Source organism: Echeneis naucrates, chromosome 12 (assembly GCF_900963305.1).
Source record: "Echeneis naucrates chromosome 12, fEcheNa1.1, whole genome shotgun sequence".
Classification (NCBI taxonomy): Eukaryota; Metazoa; Chordata; class Actinopteri; order Carangiformes; family Echeneidae; genus Echeneis; species Echeneis naucrates.
Genome location: NC_042522.1, coordinates 5,230,202 through 5,251,744, shown reverse-complemented (window position 1 = coordinate 5,251,744; position 21,543 = coordinate 5,230,202). Strand labels below are relative to the sequence as shown.

The window sequence follows — 21,543 nt, the reverse complement described above, 5'->3', positions numbered from 1 at the left end:
TCCGATGGAGGAACTCTCCATGCATCAATGAGACGTACGGATGTTAATGACTGCTGTTTCTGTTTCCACAGATGCACCTATTTATGTGCGTTTGATTAAGAGGGAAATTAAAGAACAGGCTATTATTAGTTTGGGTCTTGAGTGTGGCTGCTGTGATTAGTTCATGTTGTAATCAGCTTAATTAACACCGCAGCAAACAATGCGCTCACAAAAGGACGAAACTAAGCGTTTTAGACAGAAGATGGAGGAAGAGAGACATTGGATGTGTTTATGTTTGTGGGTGTGTGTTTCTGAATGTATTTTCCTGCATGTCCTTGAATGTGTGAATGGTCTTTTGAAAGTACAATGTAAAAGATGATAGATAGCGAAGGCGAAGCAATTACCCTCCCAGGTGGTCTAATTTGTATGTTTGTGAACTACTGTTTTCTTCAATTGGCTTATCACAGGTGTGGGTAGCATACAATTTGGTATGAAAAATATTTGGACACATTCAGCTATCCTTTAAAGCAATCATCCAGACATCTTATTTCACTGTCTTTACCCGCAGGGCCAGTAATGCATTGCCGAAACGCTCTCTTCTCACTGCTTCCTACATATTGAAAAATATTTCTGCAGCACACCATGACAGGCGACTACATGATCGTTAGATGGATCTGCAGTATTGATTGTCAGTAATATAATTTGCATGAGTGACATGTGAGTTCTATATGTAGCTCAGGCTTCTCGTACTTTACTCAATCATAAAACCTCCACAGAGAAGGTAGCCCCCAAGGCTATAATAAGATCAAAATAAGCACACATAGTCATATTAATTCCCTCTGACTTGCCATCATTAATGGTAATCGAAACATACATGATGTCACTCATGAAATATAATGAATGTCATCTTGGGAGAATGATTTATACCACATCCTCAAAGTCACAACCCCCCCAACACACACACACACACACACACCGATGAAATCAGCTGGACATCAACAGGGGGTCAACTTTTCTAACCCTAACCCTTCTACAGCGTTTTGGGGTCCTATTTATGTGTGGTCTGCAATAAATCAAAGACCTGTCATAACGGTTTGAGTCAAAGCACCTGACGCTCCCCCTCCATTTTATACTACGAAGCTCAGTTTAAGAGCACGCTGCTCTTGTTACTTTTGAGTTTTGATTTATGAATCAAGTGTATTAAAACTTTTGATGTAACAGCAAAGCAAGCTCTCCTCTCTTCTGAACAAAGCTCTGTACTTAATCTGACTTTTATCAGTGACCAAAGCCAGCACTGGTGGGGAGTCGCCCATAGAGAATCTGGATATTGGCCACAATGCCTGGTGGTGTTTGATAAGGCAGGTCTATTGGCCTTGGGACCCTGGGCTCAGACCCAACTTCATCTTCTAATAAATCATCCACTGAATCTTTGGCCTCTGTTAATGCTTTAGAGCCTGCTTAGAAGTGTACTTTATACGTTAGGCACTGCACAAACATGTTAAGGGATTTCATTAAATGTTGGGTATCAACAATTTAAAGATCCTGTATTGACCAGGGTTAACACTGAGCATGAATCGAGCAGTTGTAATAAGAATTTAGAGATGTGTTCACTAGTGTCTTCAAAATATTGTTTAAACTGCTTAGTAATATTGAGTGCTTGTCTGTATAAGTGTTTGTACTACATGAGTGACAAATCGCAAGATGACATTATGTGATTAGGTATTGCCTTACACCAGATGGAGCAAAATGTAAGGGATGGCAAAATAAGGCTATATAAGCTTTTCTGTCTCCTATCAAATCCGGTTCTTCTTCCTGAGGTTGAGTAGGAGGAGACTGTTTCCTTGGCAGATTTATGGGCTCAGAGAGCATAAAGCTCAAGGTCAAGAGGCCTCAAAGGGTCAACTGTCCATCTACACTACTAATTCAAATAAACCAAACCAAGGAGAGGTTTATGTCTTTGTTTAGCTTTGGATGGTGGCATGCATCCATACAGGTACACGTAGCTTTGTTTTGTTTATATACTTATTTATAAGATAAAGGAGAAATCATACCAGTTCATTCAAGTTATGTGAGGCATATTAAACACGCATGACCTGGTTTTCCTTTGAGATACATTCGAATTGATCCAAATGTAGACTGTGTGGCCAGGTGATATTTTGGGAAAATTACACAGAATTTTTATTTAACCATTACAACTCAAAAGAAGCCAAAAAAAAAAAAAAAAGAGCAACACTTCTGGATCGATCTCTGAGAAAAATACATGCTGCCGTCATATTGATTTACTCTGCCAGAAACGGTGAAAGAGTGAGATTTGAAATAAGTCAAACGATAGCCAATTAGCGTCAAATAACACTGACCACACAATGCAGTGGCGCAAGAAGCGACAGCTCCAGACAAACCCACGGCAGCAGAATCGATGTTACCCTCCGTAATGTAAACATAGCAAATCAAACTAATCCTTTAATTTAATTTACCAAGTTCCCAAAAACAAAGAGCTTTAAACAGAACTCTCTCCAAGTCATGATAGGAAATGACCCGAAGTGTGATTTTTTTTAAATCTCTTTACATGAGTTACCTGCCAAATTTTACAGTGAAGAAGATTTTCTGGGTAAAGGATGTCAACACATTTCTGGCAACAGTAACTGAAGAGTGAAAAAAGTGAAAGGGTTTATCAGTGACACCAGATGCACTGGTCTCGTTTCCAAAACCGCAAAATGTAAAAATTAAAAACCATGTAATTATTAATTTTTAGTAGGTGCAGGTAAAAGAAAAATAAGTGGACTCGTCTTTGTGTGTAATAAGACCTCAGCGTAAGATACAATACTTCCGAGGGCAGAAGTCCCCACATCCTGATTTACATGATAGCCAAAGGACTTATTACATTAGCAAGTACGTAGCAGCGGTTCATTTACATGTATCATTACGTTGTCACATGTCGCTCGTTAATAAATTCCCCCATCTCCCCTCCTCATGCATGGTGCTCTCCAGTGTGGAAGAACGTTAAATGTGATTAAGGCTGTTGGAAAATGTGGACATGCCCCACACCTAGTTCTGGGGAACAACTTCTCACAGCGACTTGGCTGTTTGGCAGTTTAAATGCAGGAAGCTGAAATTGAGGCTTCAACCTCGTGGCCAAACTCAGTAACAATGACTGCAAACAGGTACACCGCCCAAAAAACATCCACTTAGCAAGCAACGACTTTCAAAAACTGCTGCCAAGATTTCAGTCCAACTTTAACACGGTGAAGATCACACTGACGCCCACAGCCAGAGGCCGAAATAGGATCTGCATCTCATTGGTTCTGGTATTCAGCCTCAGTTTTTGCTACATGCCACGCGTTTGCCATATTCAGCTCCCCTTCAATCAGTCTTCTTCTTTTCCCCACCTTTTCACCAGCAGCAATTTGTTGGAAAATCCTGAATCTCTAATGAAGAATAAACATTAAGTGGTAAGAGCTTCTACAAAGGCAAATACGGAGGTCTGAAGTTTAGAATGTTCAAGGAAGTTTTAATTAAGTTTTACCGCTACTCACAAAGACCCTTTTGCTTTGTCTTGCTAAAAATTAACAACAAAAGTATGAACATAAGTAAAATTGACTTTTTTATCCATTTAAAAGTTCAGTTTGGCCTTCCCTGTGCAGACGGACCATTAACCAAATACATTTTGCAGCATTCATCTAAGATGAATCATAAGAAAGGCACATGAAATGGGTTAATTACATGGCAAATTTCCTGTTCCTATACATGTTGAGAAGAAATAAATACTTTCAACATCTTAAAAAAGTAGTAGTGGTGAATAGCGGGAGGGGAGCAGTCAGACAAAAGCAAGATGAGAGACAGAAAGACAAAGATCTGAAAGAAAACAAAGTCAAAGAATCATGCACACATTGAGATTTAACAGTATCAGAGGTTTAGATTGAGATTTCTTCTCCTTTATTTGTTGCCTGTCATCTGTGTGTATATGTGCAAGTAACAAGGAGAAGAAGTGTAAATTTTTGGTGGAGAGTTTAAACTCCAAGGGGAGATTAGACAGTCACACTGTGTTGATCTCATTGTCCGGGATAAGAGGATGAGCGTCATAGTCCTCTGGAAAATCTTACTAACACTCCTCCAGCTCATAGGAGTCAATAAGGGAATAAAAGGTTGTATTTATACATCAACTTATTGTGTGCGGTTTTGCATTCACTGTCTTAATCGAGGCCCATAACAAGGATAACAGCAACAAGAACAGTTAAGTGGCTGACAGTTAAAACACGGCAAAGTCTCCCAAGTGCACGTTGTGTGAACGATTACATAAGTCATGAAATGCACTCATTTTAGATATTACACGTCCAAATAGATTATTGTTGTGGGTTGGATGACTTCCAAGTCTATTGTCTCAGTAAAGTGTAGTTGAATCTGAACTTGAAGGTTGTTAGACGCTGCACTTATTTCTGTGTTCTTTTCGCTGATAAAAATCAGCCACAGTAATGATGTTAACAGCACATCATTGACACCATACAGTGCATGCAATTTCTTCCTCTCCACTGTCGCCAACTGCTCATCGTGGAAACTTTATAATATTACTCTTGTAAAGTGCTTTGAGATTGGCACTCACACGTATAAAATTGAATTGAATAGATTTGAAATGAATTGAACATGGAAGCGCAGCAGAATAGTGGTTAGCGTTGTTGGCCTACAAGAAGGCGTGTTCTCCTCGTACCTGCATGGGTACTCCGGTTTCCTCCCACCATCCAAAGACATCATGTGTGCTTTAATTGGTGACTCTTAATTGTCCGTAGGAATTGTGAGCGGTTGTTTGTCTCTTTAAGGAAGTGGAGCCTTCTCACACTGATCTACAGAACACAGGCTGGATTGACAGCCTGAAGCACAAATGTTTCAGGAAACGCTGCGGTTTTTTGGAGAGTATTTTTCAATCCTGTGATTCAAATCAACATATATTATTATAACCACACAGCCACTATAAGACAGAGGTCCAGTAAACAATTGTATACTGATAAAGCCAACATTGTGGTGTTCAGCAAGTCATACTTTATCTTGACATAAAAATGCTTTGTTTTATTGATTTTATTTATTTATTTTTTTTTTTTGCTGCCACTGGCAGTGATAGGAATGTATGGAAAGTAATCGTCAGTCAACTATCTCAAATACTGTAATAAAAAACCTTTTTATTCTGTATTAATGAGAAAAAAAAAAACCTTTAGTTATTTTTTCAAAGACACGATGGTTTGTGAAATGTGTTTGACAGGAGAGGTTTTTACCCTTTATGCTAAGTCTTACATTTTGATGAGACAGCTGAACCGTCCCCTTGATATTTGTGTTTTGTTTTTTTGTTGTTTTTTTTTTTTTTTTCCCCCTCACAAAAATCGATTTACATACATCCCCTGGTTCCCTGTTGCTACGTGATAAGCAGGGTTTTGAGAAACAGTATGTTGACAGAAAAAATTGCAACTTCGTTTCACACAGGAAAATTGTTGCTGTGACAGGGTGAGGAATTGAAATGACATTAAATTTGAACTGATGATGTTGGCCACATGGTGACCCTGTCGCATGTTAATGCTTTGATGTTAACGTGTGACAGCGTGCCATGATGTAACATAGCTTCAACTCGTAACAAATGGGCTCCACCATCTTCGCACCGTGTTTACATATCCAATTTCCTGGTAGATGAGAAATGTGCTTCCATGGCTGGACGTTTTCAGGTCTGATTGGCTTTTGCTACAATGCGGTAGAGTGTTGACGCTGTCTTTTGATTGGCTGATGCAGAGAGCCACATCTGCTTCATGCATGAAGCTTGAATCATCTCATTTCACACACCGTTTGAGAGTGTTGAAGGGGGAAAAAAAAAAAAAAAAAATGTGTCACAGAGAAATAAAAAAATAGAACAGACCAACAGTAAGTTGTGAAAGGCAAGATGGGTTAAGAAAGGGGAAAGACGGAAAGCTGGAAGAGACGGCGACCAGGGAAGAGGAAAGATCAAGAGGTTAGGGAAAAAAATGAGACAGCAAGAGAACAAAACAGTGGGGGGCTGTTTCGAAAAAAATATCAAGGAGAGAACAACCAAAAAGGCAATTTGGGGGAGTTGCAATATTTCTCCCTCAGTTTTCTCACCTTCTGCCCCCCAACCCCTTTGCACTCTGCAGGCCTACTGCGAAGCAAACTAATCTGTACAGACAGGGACTGTGCCAGTGTGAAGGATTTGATAGATCCTGGGGGAAATCTCCTATATACACAAATTGGTTATTCTGTTTCATCAGCCTCTTGACATGGTTTCATTTTATGATCTCTTTCATTATCTGTCTGTCATATGTCAATGTTTATTGCGCCATAAACATACCTATTCCGCATGGATGAAACAGGCGTCAGTGGATGGAAAGCAAGCTATTCCGCTGCACTCCCCCCAATATTTCAGTGAGCGTTCTTTGGGAATTTAGCAGTTCAGTCATCCTGCCGTGAATAACTTCGGATTACATTATTTTTTAGCTATTTTGCGCTTTGTTTTATCATGTGAACCTTTTCTCTCTCTGTCAATCCTTCCTGGTTGTCAGTACCCCCAAACCCTGACAAGGACACCAGAAGCCCCAGCTGACCACAACAACCTTCTCCAAACTACATCACATTCTGTTGTTGCTTTGTTGAATTTGCTGTTGATTGGTGCATAAATGTCGGAGGGCGGGCAAATTTAGGTGGTCTCTCATTTGTATTCTGGAAGGGAAAAGACAGATATTAGACCCGATATTCATTAGAGAGGGGCCCGGACTCCCTTGAGATACGCATACAGACAAAATATGGTTTCTGCTACTCGGGATCCTAATTTATTCATCATCATATTCTAACGACCCCTCGACTGCATCGGGCTAATTGACCTCATTACACCCCCATTCAGTGTTAGCTGCTGCTACACTATAAGAGTCAGGCGCAGTCTTTACTGTTTATGTGGCCTTTATTACTTCACTTCACTAAGCAGCAGATGGAGATCCTGTTGACACCAGGTTTTATACATCTGAGACATTATCCGATTCCCCTTGAGATCTGGAGCAAATTGTTTGTTTGGGGAGACGTGGAAACTCCAAATATGGAGAGGAAAAAAACACAGCTGGATAGAAAGTGAACTACAAATAATTAAAACAGCTGCGAAAGCAAATCATCTGGACACTCGGAGCAAAAGCAGGGAAGAGCAGTAATTAGCCAAGTGTCTTTGCACACTGAGAGCTTCTTATTTGCGTTCTTGCTGAGGCAGAGGTTAGAAAACCAATACCCCACTAATGAACTAATATGAAGTGGAAACCAAAAGTCAGTTAGTATTTCCTGAGCATGAAGCCCAGCGCTTCCCTGGCTCTGTCAATCAGTGTATAGTTTCACTGGAAGTTACATCGAAAACGAAATAATTCCAGCACGTGATAGTTCTCATTTTCAAACAAGTTTAGAATAAAATTAAAATTTCAACACCACAATGTTACTAAAGTGTATAACATCCAGTTCGTGGGACCTACGGCAACATTCCAATTTTTTCACCTACAAATTACTGCCTTTTTTTTTTTAATTTATTCTTCTTCTGAAAAATGTACGTAACACAGGAGCAATCAAAGCAGAAGCTGGATCTCTGCATGGAGACAGATGGCCGGCCGGAGATGCTTATGCTGCCCCTGTCACACCTGCTTTGTTGAATTACTGCTGGTCTCACATGTCAGGATTCAATTATGGCCAAGGCAGCTGTGCATACTGTTTTCCATACAATTTGTCCATCTGTTAATTTTATCATGTTGCCAAAAGTTCAGCATAAAAAACTTCACTTGATAAAATTTGTTGACTTGATAAAAGTACTGAAAAGACAGCAGAAAATGGATTCATCCTCTTCAAAAGGCAAAAGCATTTACAGATAAACTGCCGTCAATTGACCTCAGATAAAACCCAGTACAGCAGATGGTCCACAAATAAGTGCCACTTGTGTGAAATATTGAAAATCTCTGTAATCTCTGCAATTGTCTGTAAGAATCCTAAAACATCCATGATGGAATGAACTTTCACGCAGATGTCCTCGTCTCCCATTTGCCTGACCCTTTAAACACACAGTGACATGTGTGCAGGGCCACAAAACAAACATCTTATCTGCACCACATCAAACAAACAAACAATCTAATTTGCCTTAAACTCAACAGCAGCAATTTTAACACACACAACAGCGCAGTCATGGCCAAAAACATTTTTTTTTTACAGCTAATCCTCACACTGGCTGAGAGGACAGGTTGGACCTGTTGGTTTTGAAGTAAATCCCATTGTTTCCAGTTCCAACAAAAGACAAAAATATAGCCACTTTTACCTGAATGGAGCAGATTGAGGGATTGATGCTCAGGCAGGCTCCCTGGCCTTCTTCCTCCATTGTTGGACTCACTGTTGATTCACTGTTGAAACGGATTCAGATCTTTGATATATCACTGTTGCTGGTGCACACTAACACATTGCTCCAAAAGACATGGCAGACTTCTCTAGCTCTACTTTTCCAGGGCCACGAACCCACAGAGATGCCGAGGTTGAAATGAGAGAAAAACAAGGCTGCTAGTGAAACGGAGCTTTCGTATTACCAATCTTAAGTTTTATTTCCCTTTTTCCAAATAAAAGAAATATCACTCTTGTTTTGTTTTTTGTTGCTTTTACATCACTTGATCAAACTCACAGCCCTGCTGTGGCGACAAAGGTGTGTTTGAAATGTATGAAATGTAAATGTATGAGTGTGTTCATATTTTCCTCCAAGTGTATACTTTAACCTTAGTCTGTGTGCTTTCACACACAACAATAGGACTGACAAATGGAGAAACCCTCAAAAGCTTCCTCAAAATGACATGACCGATTTTCCACCTCGTTTCACCACAACAAATCTGCTATGATACCACAGCATTGTCATCGTGCCGCTCTTGGAGAGACACAGTCACTTCTGTGATTCTGTGATCCTGGCAGACACTCCATCTTTATTGTAGCCCTTCTAACCCTGTTTCTCCGTTGTTGTTGTTGTTTTTTTTTTGTTTGTTTGTCGGTGTCTTTGTGCTCACCTCTTGCTCTCATCCCCACCCATGAAGCGGTGCAGGAGAAGTGACAGTTGCCGGTGAGTGTATTGAATTGTATGGTAATTGTGCTGAGAAAAGGGCACACGCTGCAGATGTGGTTCTAATGAGACATGGAGGAAGCGGGCTGACCTCTCCAACCAGTGAGCTGAGGACATTTATCATCCCAAACACATGCCGGCTGAAGGGGTAAGGGTGAGAGAGGGTGCACCACCCTCTATTGGAAGCAACACAACACTGCAGGTGAGGGAAGAATAGAGAGAATAAGCGAGGTGACAGGGAAAAGATACAATAACATAGGCAACAAAGGGAAAAAAAGGACAGGAGGGGAATTGTATTGTCGTGTTCAGCACGAGAGCTCCGATTGTTTGCAGCTCTATTGTAAAGCAGAACTGTCTGCTGCAGATAATTGATCTGGCTATAATTGTACACCATAAGCGTAAACTACATAATCGCTGCAGTCACCACCCCTGAGCCCAGCATGTCATCAGCCATTCATGGATGTACGACCACAGCTCCGCAGCTCTCCACCTTTCTGCCTGAGAATGAAAGTGAACAATAAAAATACAATGATGGATGGATTTTACCTTCAGTGAATGGCCAATCCTCACAGTCCACGGCCACAAACCAAGAACTATGGATTTTCAACAAATCGCTAAACGTGAGCAACCACATATATGCTGTATGTTTTGTGCGAGATGTTTGCTCTCAGCAGTTTATTACCCCTGTTTTGCTCCTCATGTTTAACTTTGATTAAAAGTAAATGGATTTCAAAGAGGGGAAATAAAGTCCTAGAAAGTGTGAAACTGCACACTACAGAAAAGCCGGACTGAAAAAGTGCCAACAAAGCTCTTCCAATGTGATAGCTATTTTGTTCTCTCTTGGCCGTTTCATCACAAATGAATTTGTAATACTTGGCCATGCTTTTAAATGTATAAATCCCTTATTAAATGTTGTTAAATTATAATACCACTTGTCTAATATCAATTTAAATATAGACCTGTTCATGATTTTTACATTTATTTAAAAGTATATGTTGTGAGAACAGCAGAGGAAGATGCGATACAGAGGCGCGTTAATGGTAAATATTTTTTCCTTTCCTTCTTAAAACTGTATATTTTGAATATGTAAATGGATGTACTGGCTTACTTTGTACAGAAAAATGTTATATTGCATTTTACAATGGATTGCATTACAGAGCCGGTGCACAAACGAGCTGGCTCTCAGTCCTACCTGCGGTGCTCAGCTCAAAGACAAATATGAACTTTCTTAGCGCAGAAGGGCTCAGTTATTTCCAAAAATTGCTTGGTATTGTACTTTTCAGCAAACACCATGGACCACGGAATTCTCAGCTTTCATCCTGTAGTCAAAGGTGAATACTATATGTAGAGTAAATACAAGAAACTTGCACAACAAAAAAATGGACCGGACTCATTGACTCACTCACTAACAACAAATTTTCGCCCTGCCCTATGTGCCCTAAAGATAGTATCTAACTAAGCCAGTGAGCGGTGATAGCTAACATGTCTTTGGGGTCGTCAGGTGGGAACCTCCTTTCACCGGTGTTTCGTCTAGTTAGGCCCACAAAACCTCCAGGAGGATAAACAGTGATCACTGGCGTCCCAGAGTCACCCCCCTAATGCCAGCCATCACCACTCCTCACACAAAGACAACTATCTCACACAGCACTACTGTCAACTACTCTGACCTCTCACCAACTGCACCAGTGAAAGCGGGGTGGGGATACAGACCCTGGTTCGGGTGAAGTATTGAAGTGTTGGTGGAAAAAATGCTATGGATGTATGGAAGTGTACTAATAAGAATTAAGAAAGTAACAGGAACATTTTCAACAGTGTGAACACCAGCTGTTCTTCTCCGCACCTCAGCTTACCTGTATTCTTTTGTTTTCGACAACAGATTTATATCTTAAAACAGCACTCACTGTGTGGCCACATTCACAGCAATATTTACACGTGATCATCCTGAAGCAAAGCGTCTCAGCTGTAATTTGGAAACATGTTTATTATAATATTACCCACTGAAACTGAAGAGCTTTTCTGTCCCACCCAGAATTGCTATTCAAGCCATTTTCATCCACACTAATTTCTGGCTTCCATAACTGTTCCTTTTTAATACTTCTACCCGAGTGGAGCCTTAAATCTGTACTTTGAAGTGGGGCTAGTGTCTGAAGTGCAAACACATAAGAGGGAGATGGAGGAATTTTAAATGCAGGCTTGGCCAAAATATGTTCAAGGGAAACCTTTGGATCTAACTCAGCTACACCCTCCTCTAGCTGAAACTGGGTTGTTTCCAGCATGCTTTTAATTGTGTGACAACCGAACAACAAACAACATTCTGCTCAGGACAGAAATACAAAAACAATGGTATGTTTTGAAAATAATTTTATCTGAACGATTTCTCCGTTTTTTTTCTCCTCAAGACATACAAAATATAGACCAACTGCCATAAATTGCTTTCAAGGTGTTTTCTCCTTCTTGCAAAGGAGCTGTTACTCTAAACGTTAGGTCCACATTATGTTTCTCTGTGAGCCACTTGTAGTGCATTGTATTTTTCAAAACACATGTATATGTCTGGTTCAGGTTGTTGCAAAGGGTGCTGCATTGTGTTGTTGCAACTGAGAGAGAAAGAGAGAGAGAATGGCTTGATCAAACCTAGCACTCAGCAAATCAAATAAATTTGGAGGATTTTATTTTGCATTCATTGTTTTTCTGCTTTGTTTGCATCTCCATCAGCTGAGAGAAAATTATTTGCTTGGCCCTGGCAATCTCTGCAAGAGAGGCTCCATATTGCAAGGGGAAAAATAAATTGCTTTTTTGTGCCAGCATCATGCTTCTGTGTGGATGTGAGAATAAATTTCAATAGTCCCGCGATTAGTTTCATATCAGACTCTGAGATGAGGGATACGTTGTTTAAATTTTAGAGGAAAGAAATTGCATATTATATGTCGCAGTGCAGAGCCATTAGACTTCCTATTAACTGTTTCTCTTCCATGTTTTCTTTCCACCTGATTAAAATATACAATTAGTTTCTCTGTCTGGTTTTAAGTCTGCTTCTCATTCTCCTTCTATGCTTTCTCCACAATGACAAACGGTCTCATGTTTCCTGTCCCTGCCTTTGATCGTTTTTCGTTTCGTAGAGGTCACATTATTCCAGAGTTTTCGTTTGGCCTCTTCCCATTCTTTCCTCCACCGCATCCATTTTCTTGTTTTTTTTTTTTCCCTTACAACTCCCACTTCATCCTGTCTTGTTATCGTTTTCGTTTGTGCCTTACTGTTTGCTACCTACCCATCCATTCTCTGCCCTGCTCTTTTATCTAAATCTTCCTGACACCCATTTTCTCCCCCTCTCCCCCTGCAGAGTAGAGGCAGTGGGCTACCAGCGAGTGCTGCAGGTTGACCTGGAAGTGAACGGGCTCATGGTGACCCAAGGCGGGAGGGAGGTGACGTGGCAGGTGGAGTATCCGCTCACCCGCAGCCTGAGCAGTGAGGTGCAGACCCTCATTCGCCTGGCATCGCAAGACTTGGGTGGCATTGTGCCTCTGGCCATGGTGAGTGAGGGAAGAGGGTCGAACTGTAGAACCTGAGTTTAGTGTGTCTGCGGACATTTTTTCTGCATCTTCAAGTGGTGCAGTGTGTTTCTTGTTTTGCAAATACTAGACAGATCTGAGAAAGCGCTGTAACTCATCTAACATGGACAAGCACACGAGAACCAAAGACACTCATAGATTTAAGTTCTGTGACTACATCACTACAAAATGTATTTAAACCACTGGTCTTCACAGCTCAAAAGATTTTAGGCATAATCCAAAACCAATTTGTGGAAACACATCCAGACCAGGGGCCAGATATATAGATGATGCATAAAACACATAAATGGAAGCACATAAAACTGCATATGCAATTTTTCAATCATGAATTTATGAACACAGAATGTGTGGTGAGACAAAAAGCACCTCCATCACTTGTATAATAAGCCTTAATATTTACCCAGTAAAAACTAAATGATTATTCATAAACAGAAATAATTACATTTGTGTGCTCAGCACTTCTGCAAACCTTTTCAATACTATTCTAAAATCACTGTTACAGAGTCTATCTGTAGCCTAATGAAGATGTCTCTGGACCAAACAAATGAAGTTCAGAGGAAAACAGGTTCACACTTTTATTAAAGATTACCAACAAGCCAAGTTTATTAATACTATAACATTCATTCATTCATTCATTAATCTCCTACCGCTTATCTGCTTCCGGGTTACGGGGGGTGGTGGAGCCAATCTCAGGTCACACTGGGCGAGGGTGAGGTCACCCTGGACAGGTTGCCAGTCTATCAAAGGGCCAAGACACAGAGACAGACAGAGACCAACAACCACTCACACAATTCAGAGTCACCAGTTAACCTAAACATGATGTCTTTGGATGGTGTGAGGAAACCAGAGTACCAAGAGAACGTGCACACTCTGCACAGAAAAGCCCCAGACCCGGGAATCTACTATGCCATGCTGCTTTTCTCAGCCATGCCTAATAACCAGCAGCAAAGAAAAACTACAACCTATGTATATAAACCCAACCAGAGAGAAGCAAAACAGTCACATTCCTCCTATTGTTTCCCTGTACACACACACTTTTCCCAAAAATCCAGTTTTTCAATCACTGCACAGACCATGATGATTAGAGCTGATAAAAGTCTGCTCAGACCCACTTCGATGTCTTTAGATGTTTGACATCCACACACGTACTGAATGTTATTTGGGTTTTGTCTTGGCTGCAAAGAACTAAATAGAGGCATTAAGACACCAGAAACAAATGGCATACAGTGCAGCTAAGACAGCATCCGATGTTCTCTGCTCGCCAGGCCACAGGCCGCACTCTGGCACATTGGCTTTGAAATGCAACAGTGACTGAGGAGAAAGTGCCGACGTTCTGCAAGTGTAAGTGTGTTTCATCCTTATTTGAACAATGTTGGAAATATTTAGCACCTTTCACACAAAGCCCCCTCAGTTTCAGCAATCCTAAAACATACCAACCAGGCAGCCAGAGTGAAACACCATGTTTTCCATCTTCTGGAGACAACACTCATAACAATGTCTTCCATTATAGCAGTCGTAGATCTTGAAACTCCCGAAATGAATAATTTTACACTGGATGAACAATGCATAAAAAAATGTCAACTGTTCAACTGTTGTGAGCATAAACACTGAAGATTAAATACGAGATAGCCACTTTTCCATATTCAAATTAGAGTGGCCCACACTTCCCTCAGACTCACTGACTGCCTGCCTGACTGAAGCAGAGGAAAAAAAGATAAGGAAAGAGAGGTAAACCTCAGGTTTCAACAGAATGGACTCAACAGCTTAATAAAAATAGAAGCTATCGGCACCAACCTCTTTATATTGCATTTCCTATAATAACTTGCACATTTATCTGAAGAGGAACACAGACAGTGAGGAAATGCAAAGTCCACTTTTTGTCACAGCAGCTACAAACATGGCTATTGGACATGCACTCAGCTAACAGACTTAGTGACTAGCTGTGGATATCATTTTGTCTAAGAACTACAATCTGCTCCATGCTGAGAGCTTCTTCGCCTCAGCACCACGTGGTATCATATATCTTATAGTGGGATTTGAGCATGCAGTGAGAAAAATCTGGTGCAATATGGACTTCTTCTTATTCCGACTGAGCACGAAGACCCTTTATTAATGGTGAAACTATGACTAATTATTAAAATCCAGTGTCCCCTTAAAAATTGTTTGGACCAAATATTTTCAATACAACTCGCTTTTTTTAAATTGTCCATAATCTGTCAAGTCTTAGTTCTCTGACAGCCGTTAGCTTGCAGAATGAGATCTTCATTGAATTTGGATTTAGACTGTCCATGGATAAATTGCACGGGCCTTCAGATTGTTAATTGCATTATGGTACTTACTGTGTAAATGTGATAAATTGTTGTATAATTGTTTTTGGTTTTTTTTTTCCCAAAATGAAAAGAAAACCTTTCATTATGCCAAGAGTAGATAAGAACTGTTTTAAGTTCCCTCTCTAATAACGGCCACATAAAAAACAGATGACATTGATCACTTTGTAAAATCTTTAAATGGGACTTTGGTGGAGCAGCAGTTCAGTTGATTTATGGTTTCTGGCCAGTACGGTAGCCTTAATTTTCTACCTTTAATGAGTAGCTTTTAGTCATCTATGTGGGATGGGAATTTTGATTTGAGCAATATACAATCTAAGTGTCCAATGCAAACCTGGTCAACAGGTATGTAGAAAAATGTAATCAAAGTGTTGAATTACAAGAATTTCTCATCATAATGAATTATAGCAATGGCTACATTAAAAAATGTTTTACACTTGAGAAATATTTAAGTTCACAATACCTATTTTATTGCAACAATGAAAATGTACTAAAGCTTCAGACAAACACGTTTGTTTCCTCCCACTCAGACTAACAGCTGTGAACTTGCACTGATGTTTATTAACCTCGAAATATGAGAACGGATTGACTCATTTTACTAATGGTGAGCAAAACTGACCAAATGACAGTGGAAATAAATGGCTTTTTAAATTGGATATAAAAACTCTAATAGAGTGCAGCTCTGTAATCATGACAGATAGATTGCTCCAAGTGAAGAAACATTGAAAATGATATATTTCTATATGATGGTTGAGGCATATTTTCAGGTGAGCATGGGTGCAGTTTTTTTATACAAGCTGAAAAGTAAATAGCATAATAAAGAATATGAAATTCCTTCTATAATAAGCATTTGTCCAGAATATTGGTTGGAGATGTTCTTTTGCAAATAAGAAATATATACCACGCAAGATTGATAGCTCTCGAGCAAATGCTTTTATGTCATCTACTGCAGTCTGATATCAACGATCAGATGATGGAGTTTTACAAATGTGACACAACAGCAGATCATTCTGTTGTGCTAAATTCCACCAGTTGTTTTTTTTTTTTTTTTTAATCTTTATTATTGTCATTTTCGGTCAATTGAATACATTTTATGATAATCTAACACATTCTTTGACAGGCAGCATAAAACTTCAACTTGGTTTTGGATGTTGAAAAATGATAAAACTCTTGCCGATCATTTCTGAACCAAACTTCTAGAGACAAGATAAGACAGATAAGTTAACAATGACGCTAGCTGCCTGCCAAATTTCATATACAAGGACTTCCTTTACATGTCAGTATTGATTTGACAGCTGCTGTGAAATGTCCTCAAGGATAAGTGACTGAAACTGTGACAAATCTGTTTAAAGCAAAAACGGAGAAAGGCTAAGGTCAAAAAGTTCGGGAAAAGTAACAAGAGAGGAGAAAATGTGGAAGTCTGCAGACTAAGTCACGAAGAAGATTACTTTTGCTAGACTGCAGGATTTTTTTTTTTTTTGATTTTTTTTTTTTTTGGGGGGGGGTGGGTCTTTGAAAAGAATTCGATTTAAAAAAAGCAGTGCTGAAACTGAACAACCCTAACCCTAAGGTGTCAAGACAGACATGTTATTTACAACAGAATATTTTGAATTAGCTTAAATCATTTCTCAAGAGGAACTTCACACCCATTCATATCTCTCACATCACATCAGCAGTTGATATTGCTTATTTATCTGAGTAGAAATCATGGAACAACTCATCTTTTAAGGTTCTTTTCCAGGATATTAGGCCAAACAATTTGCAAGGTAGTCCAACCAATCATTCACAATCAATGCTTGGTGAATAGCCTGGAGAGTTTAGAATCCAAGGTCATTTCTCCCTATGCTGCAGAAAACATTTATCCTAACTAGTAATTCACATTCAGAGAAAACTTCTTTCCCCATCGCCAATAACACTTGTTCTCAAAGCAATTTCTCTTGTTTCAGGGATGTTTAATGTATCATTATCTTCTCTACTTGATAGAATATCAGAGACTGCTGCATTCATAAAAAAAAATAAAACTCCGGCTATGTTGTAAAATTCTTAGGAACAAGTTGATTAATACCAGGAACATGCTGAATCTTCAATCAACTTGAAAAGAGTATGCTTTGAGGACTCAATAACAGTTTCAGTGTCGTCCTTCAGCCAAAGAGTTCTTGTGATGTGGTGCATCTCTTTTAGGCCGTCACCCTTCAATACCTCCATTTATAAGACTCGCTGTTTGAATTCTTTTTTAAAAAATCAATAGATGTAATGGCTGGAAAACTCAAATGATCAAAAGTGGAAACTGAATGAGAGGAACCAAGTATAAGCTGTCTTTACTTACTTGCCACTGTTAAACTCTTTTCTTCTTACTGTACGAGGGGCATCACCTTGATATTAAGATCACTGAAGAAAAATGCCTGTGTTGTTTTGCCAAGTATATTCTTGCTATTTTTTGTTTGTGTGCGTCTTTGTTGGAAAAGGAGATGATCTGAGAGAGAAAACTGAAACTCAAAATGGAAAAACTGTGGTGGAAACTGGAACCAACAACGTAGATGGAAAGACTGTTTCATTAGCAAGCTTGAAATGCAGTACATGTGGAGAACATGGCAATAATTTAGAGTGCGCTACTATTACGGCAACCTCGCATGAATTTTTGATCGATCGCTTGCTGCACTGTACTTCTCTGTTCTCTTATTAGAAGAGGCAGCCAATGTGGTGCTCATAGCTCTTTACAGCACATCCCAATAGCTATCATTAGCATTTTATTCATAGCCTCTGAAACTCAGTGCATTTCAAACTCAATAACATTAGCTTTGTCTTCATGCCTCACAACATTGTAATCACGGCCATTAGCAGGAAGCTCAACATTAACTTTTTTCCCCCCATTTCTCCACCCCACCCTTTTTTTTTTTTTTTTTTTTGTAGCATAAATGAGCACTTTTGTCTTGGTTTGGTCCAAGGCTGCTCTCTCTGTACTGTCTCCATAGTAGCACTGCTCAGACAGTGACAGACTGAGGCAACAAGGACAACAGACCTAATAAGGAGTTGTGTCCTCTGTAGGAAAGAGAAAGACAGATCCAGATTTTTAAAACTCCATTCTTCGTATCTGCAGTTTACACACCTTGCTATCTCAGCAGCAGACTGGCCAGTTATATTTGAGCAGGCTGCCATCAGTCACGCTGTCACAGTGTCAGGAACTGTATTTGGAAATGGGTTGGCAGAGCACTAATAGGCTGTGCAGTGAAGCGATCCATTGGCATGCTAAGTGTCCTCAAGGCAGCATCTGCATGCAGCCATAATGCCCCTCATGGCTTAATTAAGTCCTCTTGTGTTTGTAAATGTGGCCTTCTAATTTACTGCTCTATGTTTCTCTTGTGTAGTTTGGCAGCATTAATGCTCCCTTTTTTTCCTGCCCCTGCTGGAATCGGCCTTCTTCAGTAGGATTGTTTCTTATTTCCTGTGTTGATCATCCTGTTCTGAAAGTCGAAGAAGGAAATAGAAACCCAAACAAAGACAGAGCAGAATGAGAGAGCATTGCTCAAACGGAACACCATTTTTTTTCTGTCTATCCTTGATAGTTGCCTGGTACTTCAGAAAGCAAATAGTTTTCGTGATGATAAACTGACCTGGTTTTCTAATTTTAACATCTTTAATAGTTCCTCGCCACTATTTCCATTATGAAACATTATCAAAAAATCTGCATCTGAATTAAGTGATTAAGTGACTCTATTAGCTACTGATTCCTTTCATTACTATTAATCTGCTGATCATTTTTTTTCATATTTATTCTTTACGTATTTATTCTATAAAATGTGAGAAATTCCCATCATACGTTTTCCCCCCAAATCCAGTAGATATGAGCAATCTGCTGAAAGTCCGATAATCTCACTATAATTTATTCCTAATTTTTTCCCTCAATTGTCATTTGAAGGCAATGTCAGATTGAGTTCGTTCACAAGCTAATCAGTAATACTGTCTCTGAGGCAAAATAGTGGAAGGAAAATATGAAGTCCTGTAACACTGAAAGGAAGTGCAGTCAGGTGATTGGTGTTCGTGAGTATATAAAGATTAATGACTCTTTTTATTCATATCATAGTCATTGATTTTCTAAAACAGACCACTTTCATCTGTACCATAAGCCTTCTACCCAGCGTTCCTTTAACATAACCTGTGTGAAGATATTGAGATCATATAGCCAGAACTGTATAAACCATAACCGCTATGACTCCCTGGGGTATAACAAAATGTATCGATTGCCTCTGAATAGAAACATAAAAATAAAAATACTGCGAGGCATTGTTGGACTTTGACCTGACCTGCGACACAGTCAGCAGCAGCCCCCCATCGCTAAACACAAACTGAGGCTAAGATTCCTTCGAGTAATTCAGACAACCGCCATCAGCTTCAGCGCAGCTGCTTTGTGGCCAGAGCAAGAGTCGTGGCATTTTGTAGCTTAGCTGTAAACATGAGGCGGTGTTCCAAAGAAAGAGCAACACTTCCTGGATGAAAAACACACATAGCATGTACGTCAGTACAGCAGTTGCACACTTATTTTCTTCACTCCTGCCACCCAAATCTCTCAGGACCCAGGATACAACTTCTATGTATGTCAGTCAGGCTTTGCATTGAAGCTAAGCCTGTCTGTTCTGTAATTTGCTGCTGTACGTTGGTTCATTTTTCACTGGATTGCCTTCCTGGTTCCTGAGAATATTTTCATTGGCCAGCCAGGTCCGGCAGAGTGCAGCCTCTCTTATTCCGAATCAAATGACATCCGGAGACAGCAGAGTGGTCCTGAGAAAACAGGCAGGATTTTTATCAACAAAGGCCAACACACAGCTGCTGACTTTGGGTTTTCCTCTGCAATTGTTAAAGAGATAGAAATAGGAGAAGGGAAAGAAAACGCAGGCTTAGTGTTTAATCTCACTAAAAGTATTTCGACCTCACTGTACACGAAAACAAAATCTTACAGACTGTCAAACCAACAGGTTATGCAATGAATCAATATTTAATTAATGAGGAGAGGATAAATCACTGCAGGTTCCGATTTAATAATCAATAGTGGTATTTCTTACTCCTGGTAAGGAGGCAACTGTAGCTGTTTGGCCAAACGGAGACACAAGATTCGATTATTCAGCTTGGTTCACACAGAAGAATTTTTCAAAAAATAAAGTAGATGCAGGACAGGTTGCACAAGATGACCTTAGTAAATGACTGAAAAGAAGTGTTATATTCATCTAGACTCCCCTATTTTATATTATTATTTCATTTAATTTTTTTCAGAACTCGTAATTAAAAAGTTCCAACAGCTGCAGCTGAATAGACATCTTCCTCACTGGTGTGGGGAAAAAAGGTTAAAGAAAAAGTTTTTTTTGCCCGTTCTGTCACATCCCCTGTCATTTCAGTTATCAGCACCTTGCACTGACTTTTCTTCAACTTGAACATCACAGTGCAGAGTAACTCCTGTGCCTTTTTCCCAAGCCCCAACCATAAAAAGATTAGATTTTATGAACAGGGCTCTCTCCCACCGTTGTATCACTATTTCTAAAAACAAAAAAAAAAAAAAAAATAACTAAATAAAATTCTCGGCGGTGTCAATTCCCCTCCCCTTGCTTTCTTTTCATCTCCACTCAACATTCAATGAAACATTCAGAGGACAGAGTGTGGGCAGCAGATTTGTTTTTAGTTTTTTCTCTTTTAATAGCAGCTACGAACTGAACAGTCAAGAGTGCTGTAGTGGCAACATCCTGTAAATCCATTTCTCAAGCACTGCAGGCCAGCACAGTAAAAGGACTAAGCTTACTGTCAGTCAAACGTGATTGTGTCCATAGTTGAGCTGCAGTTCAGCGCGAGTCGAAACCGTCCATTCACTTAATGAATGATGCATTACTGGCCGCTGTTAAGCAAAGCTAAAGGGCCGTCTCGTCTCACGTCTCAGTTACTTCCCCTCCTTTTGAATAAACGCATACACAACACGTTTTTTACATTTCATACTGTTGACAAAATGAGGGCACACCATGGAGGTGGGGCAATTGGCACTCACACGTCAGCACGGAGGCCATGGGTTTAAAATCTACTAGCTGGCTGTGGCCTAATATGTTTGTTTGTATACAACATCCACCCTAGCTTTCACACTGGCTTTTCATTTAACAAAGGAAAAAAAATAAAGAGATGAAAGCTGTAAACAAGTCATTGAAACTGACGAGTTGTTCCCTGATTGGACAAGGCTGGTGACCCACGTGGGGGAATGCTATTTCATTGACTGACAGCAAGTCAGCGCTTTATAATGGCTCCAATCTCCTCCACTGTCAAAGAGCTCGCGGAGAAATTATAAGTTAGCGAGCAACTGTAGCTGATATATCATAAATAGAGACAGAAAAATGAGGAGGCAACTGTACTGTGATATTACAGGGAAATCACTCCATGTTCACTCACTATTTTTGGTGCACAGCTCCAAGTTCAACACACCTCTGACTTTACTCACACTAACGTGGTGACACCAACAATGCAGTCTTTATTACACATTTCACCCCCCCCCCCCCCCCCCCCTCTCACAGGGGTCACTGTTGACAAAAAGGCAGGAACAAAT

General features: G+C 39.9%; 1 protein-coding gene across 1 annotated transcript in view; it reads left to right on the top strand.

Annotated features, from left to right (window-relative positions):
- Window positions 1–21,543, top strand: part of LOC115052339 (transmembrane protein 132C) — an 81,982-nt gene that overhangs the window by 38,722 nt on the left and 21,717 nt on the right. Inside the window, exon 4 of the mRNA XM_029516407.1 lies at window positions 12,417–12,606. Within this exon, the coding sequence (XP_029372267.1) occupies window positions 12,417–12,606 (190 nt within the window). The remainder of the gene's footprint in view (window positions 1–12,416; window positions 12,607–21,543) is intronic.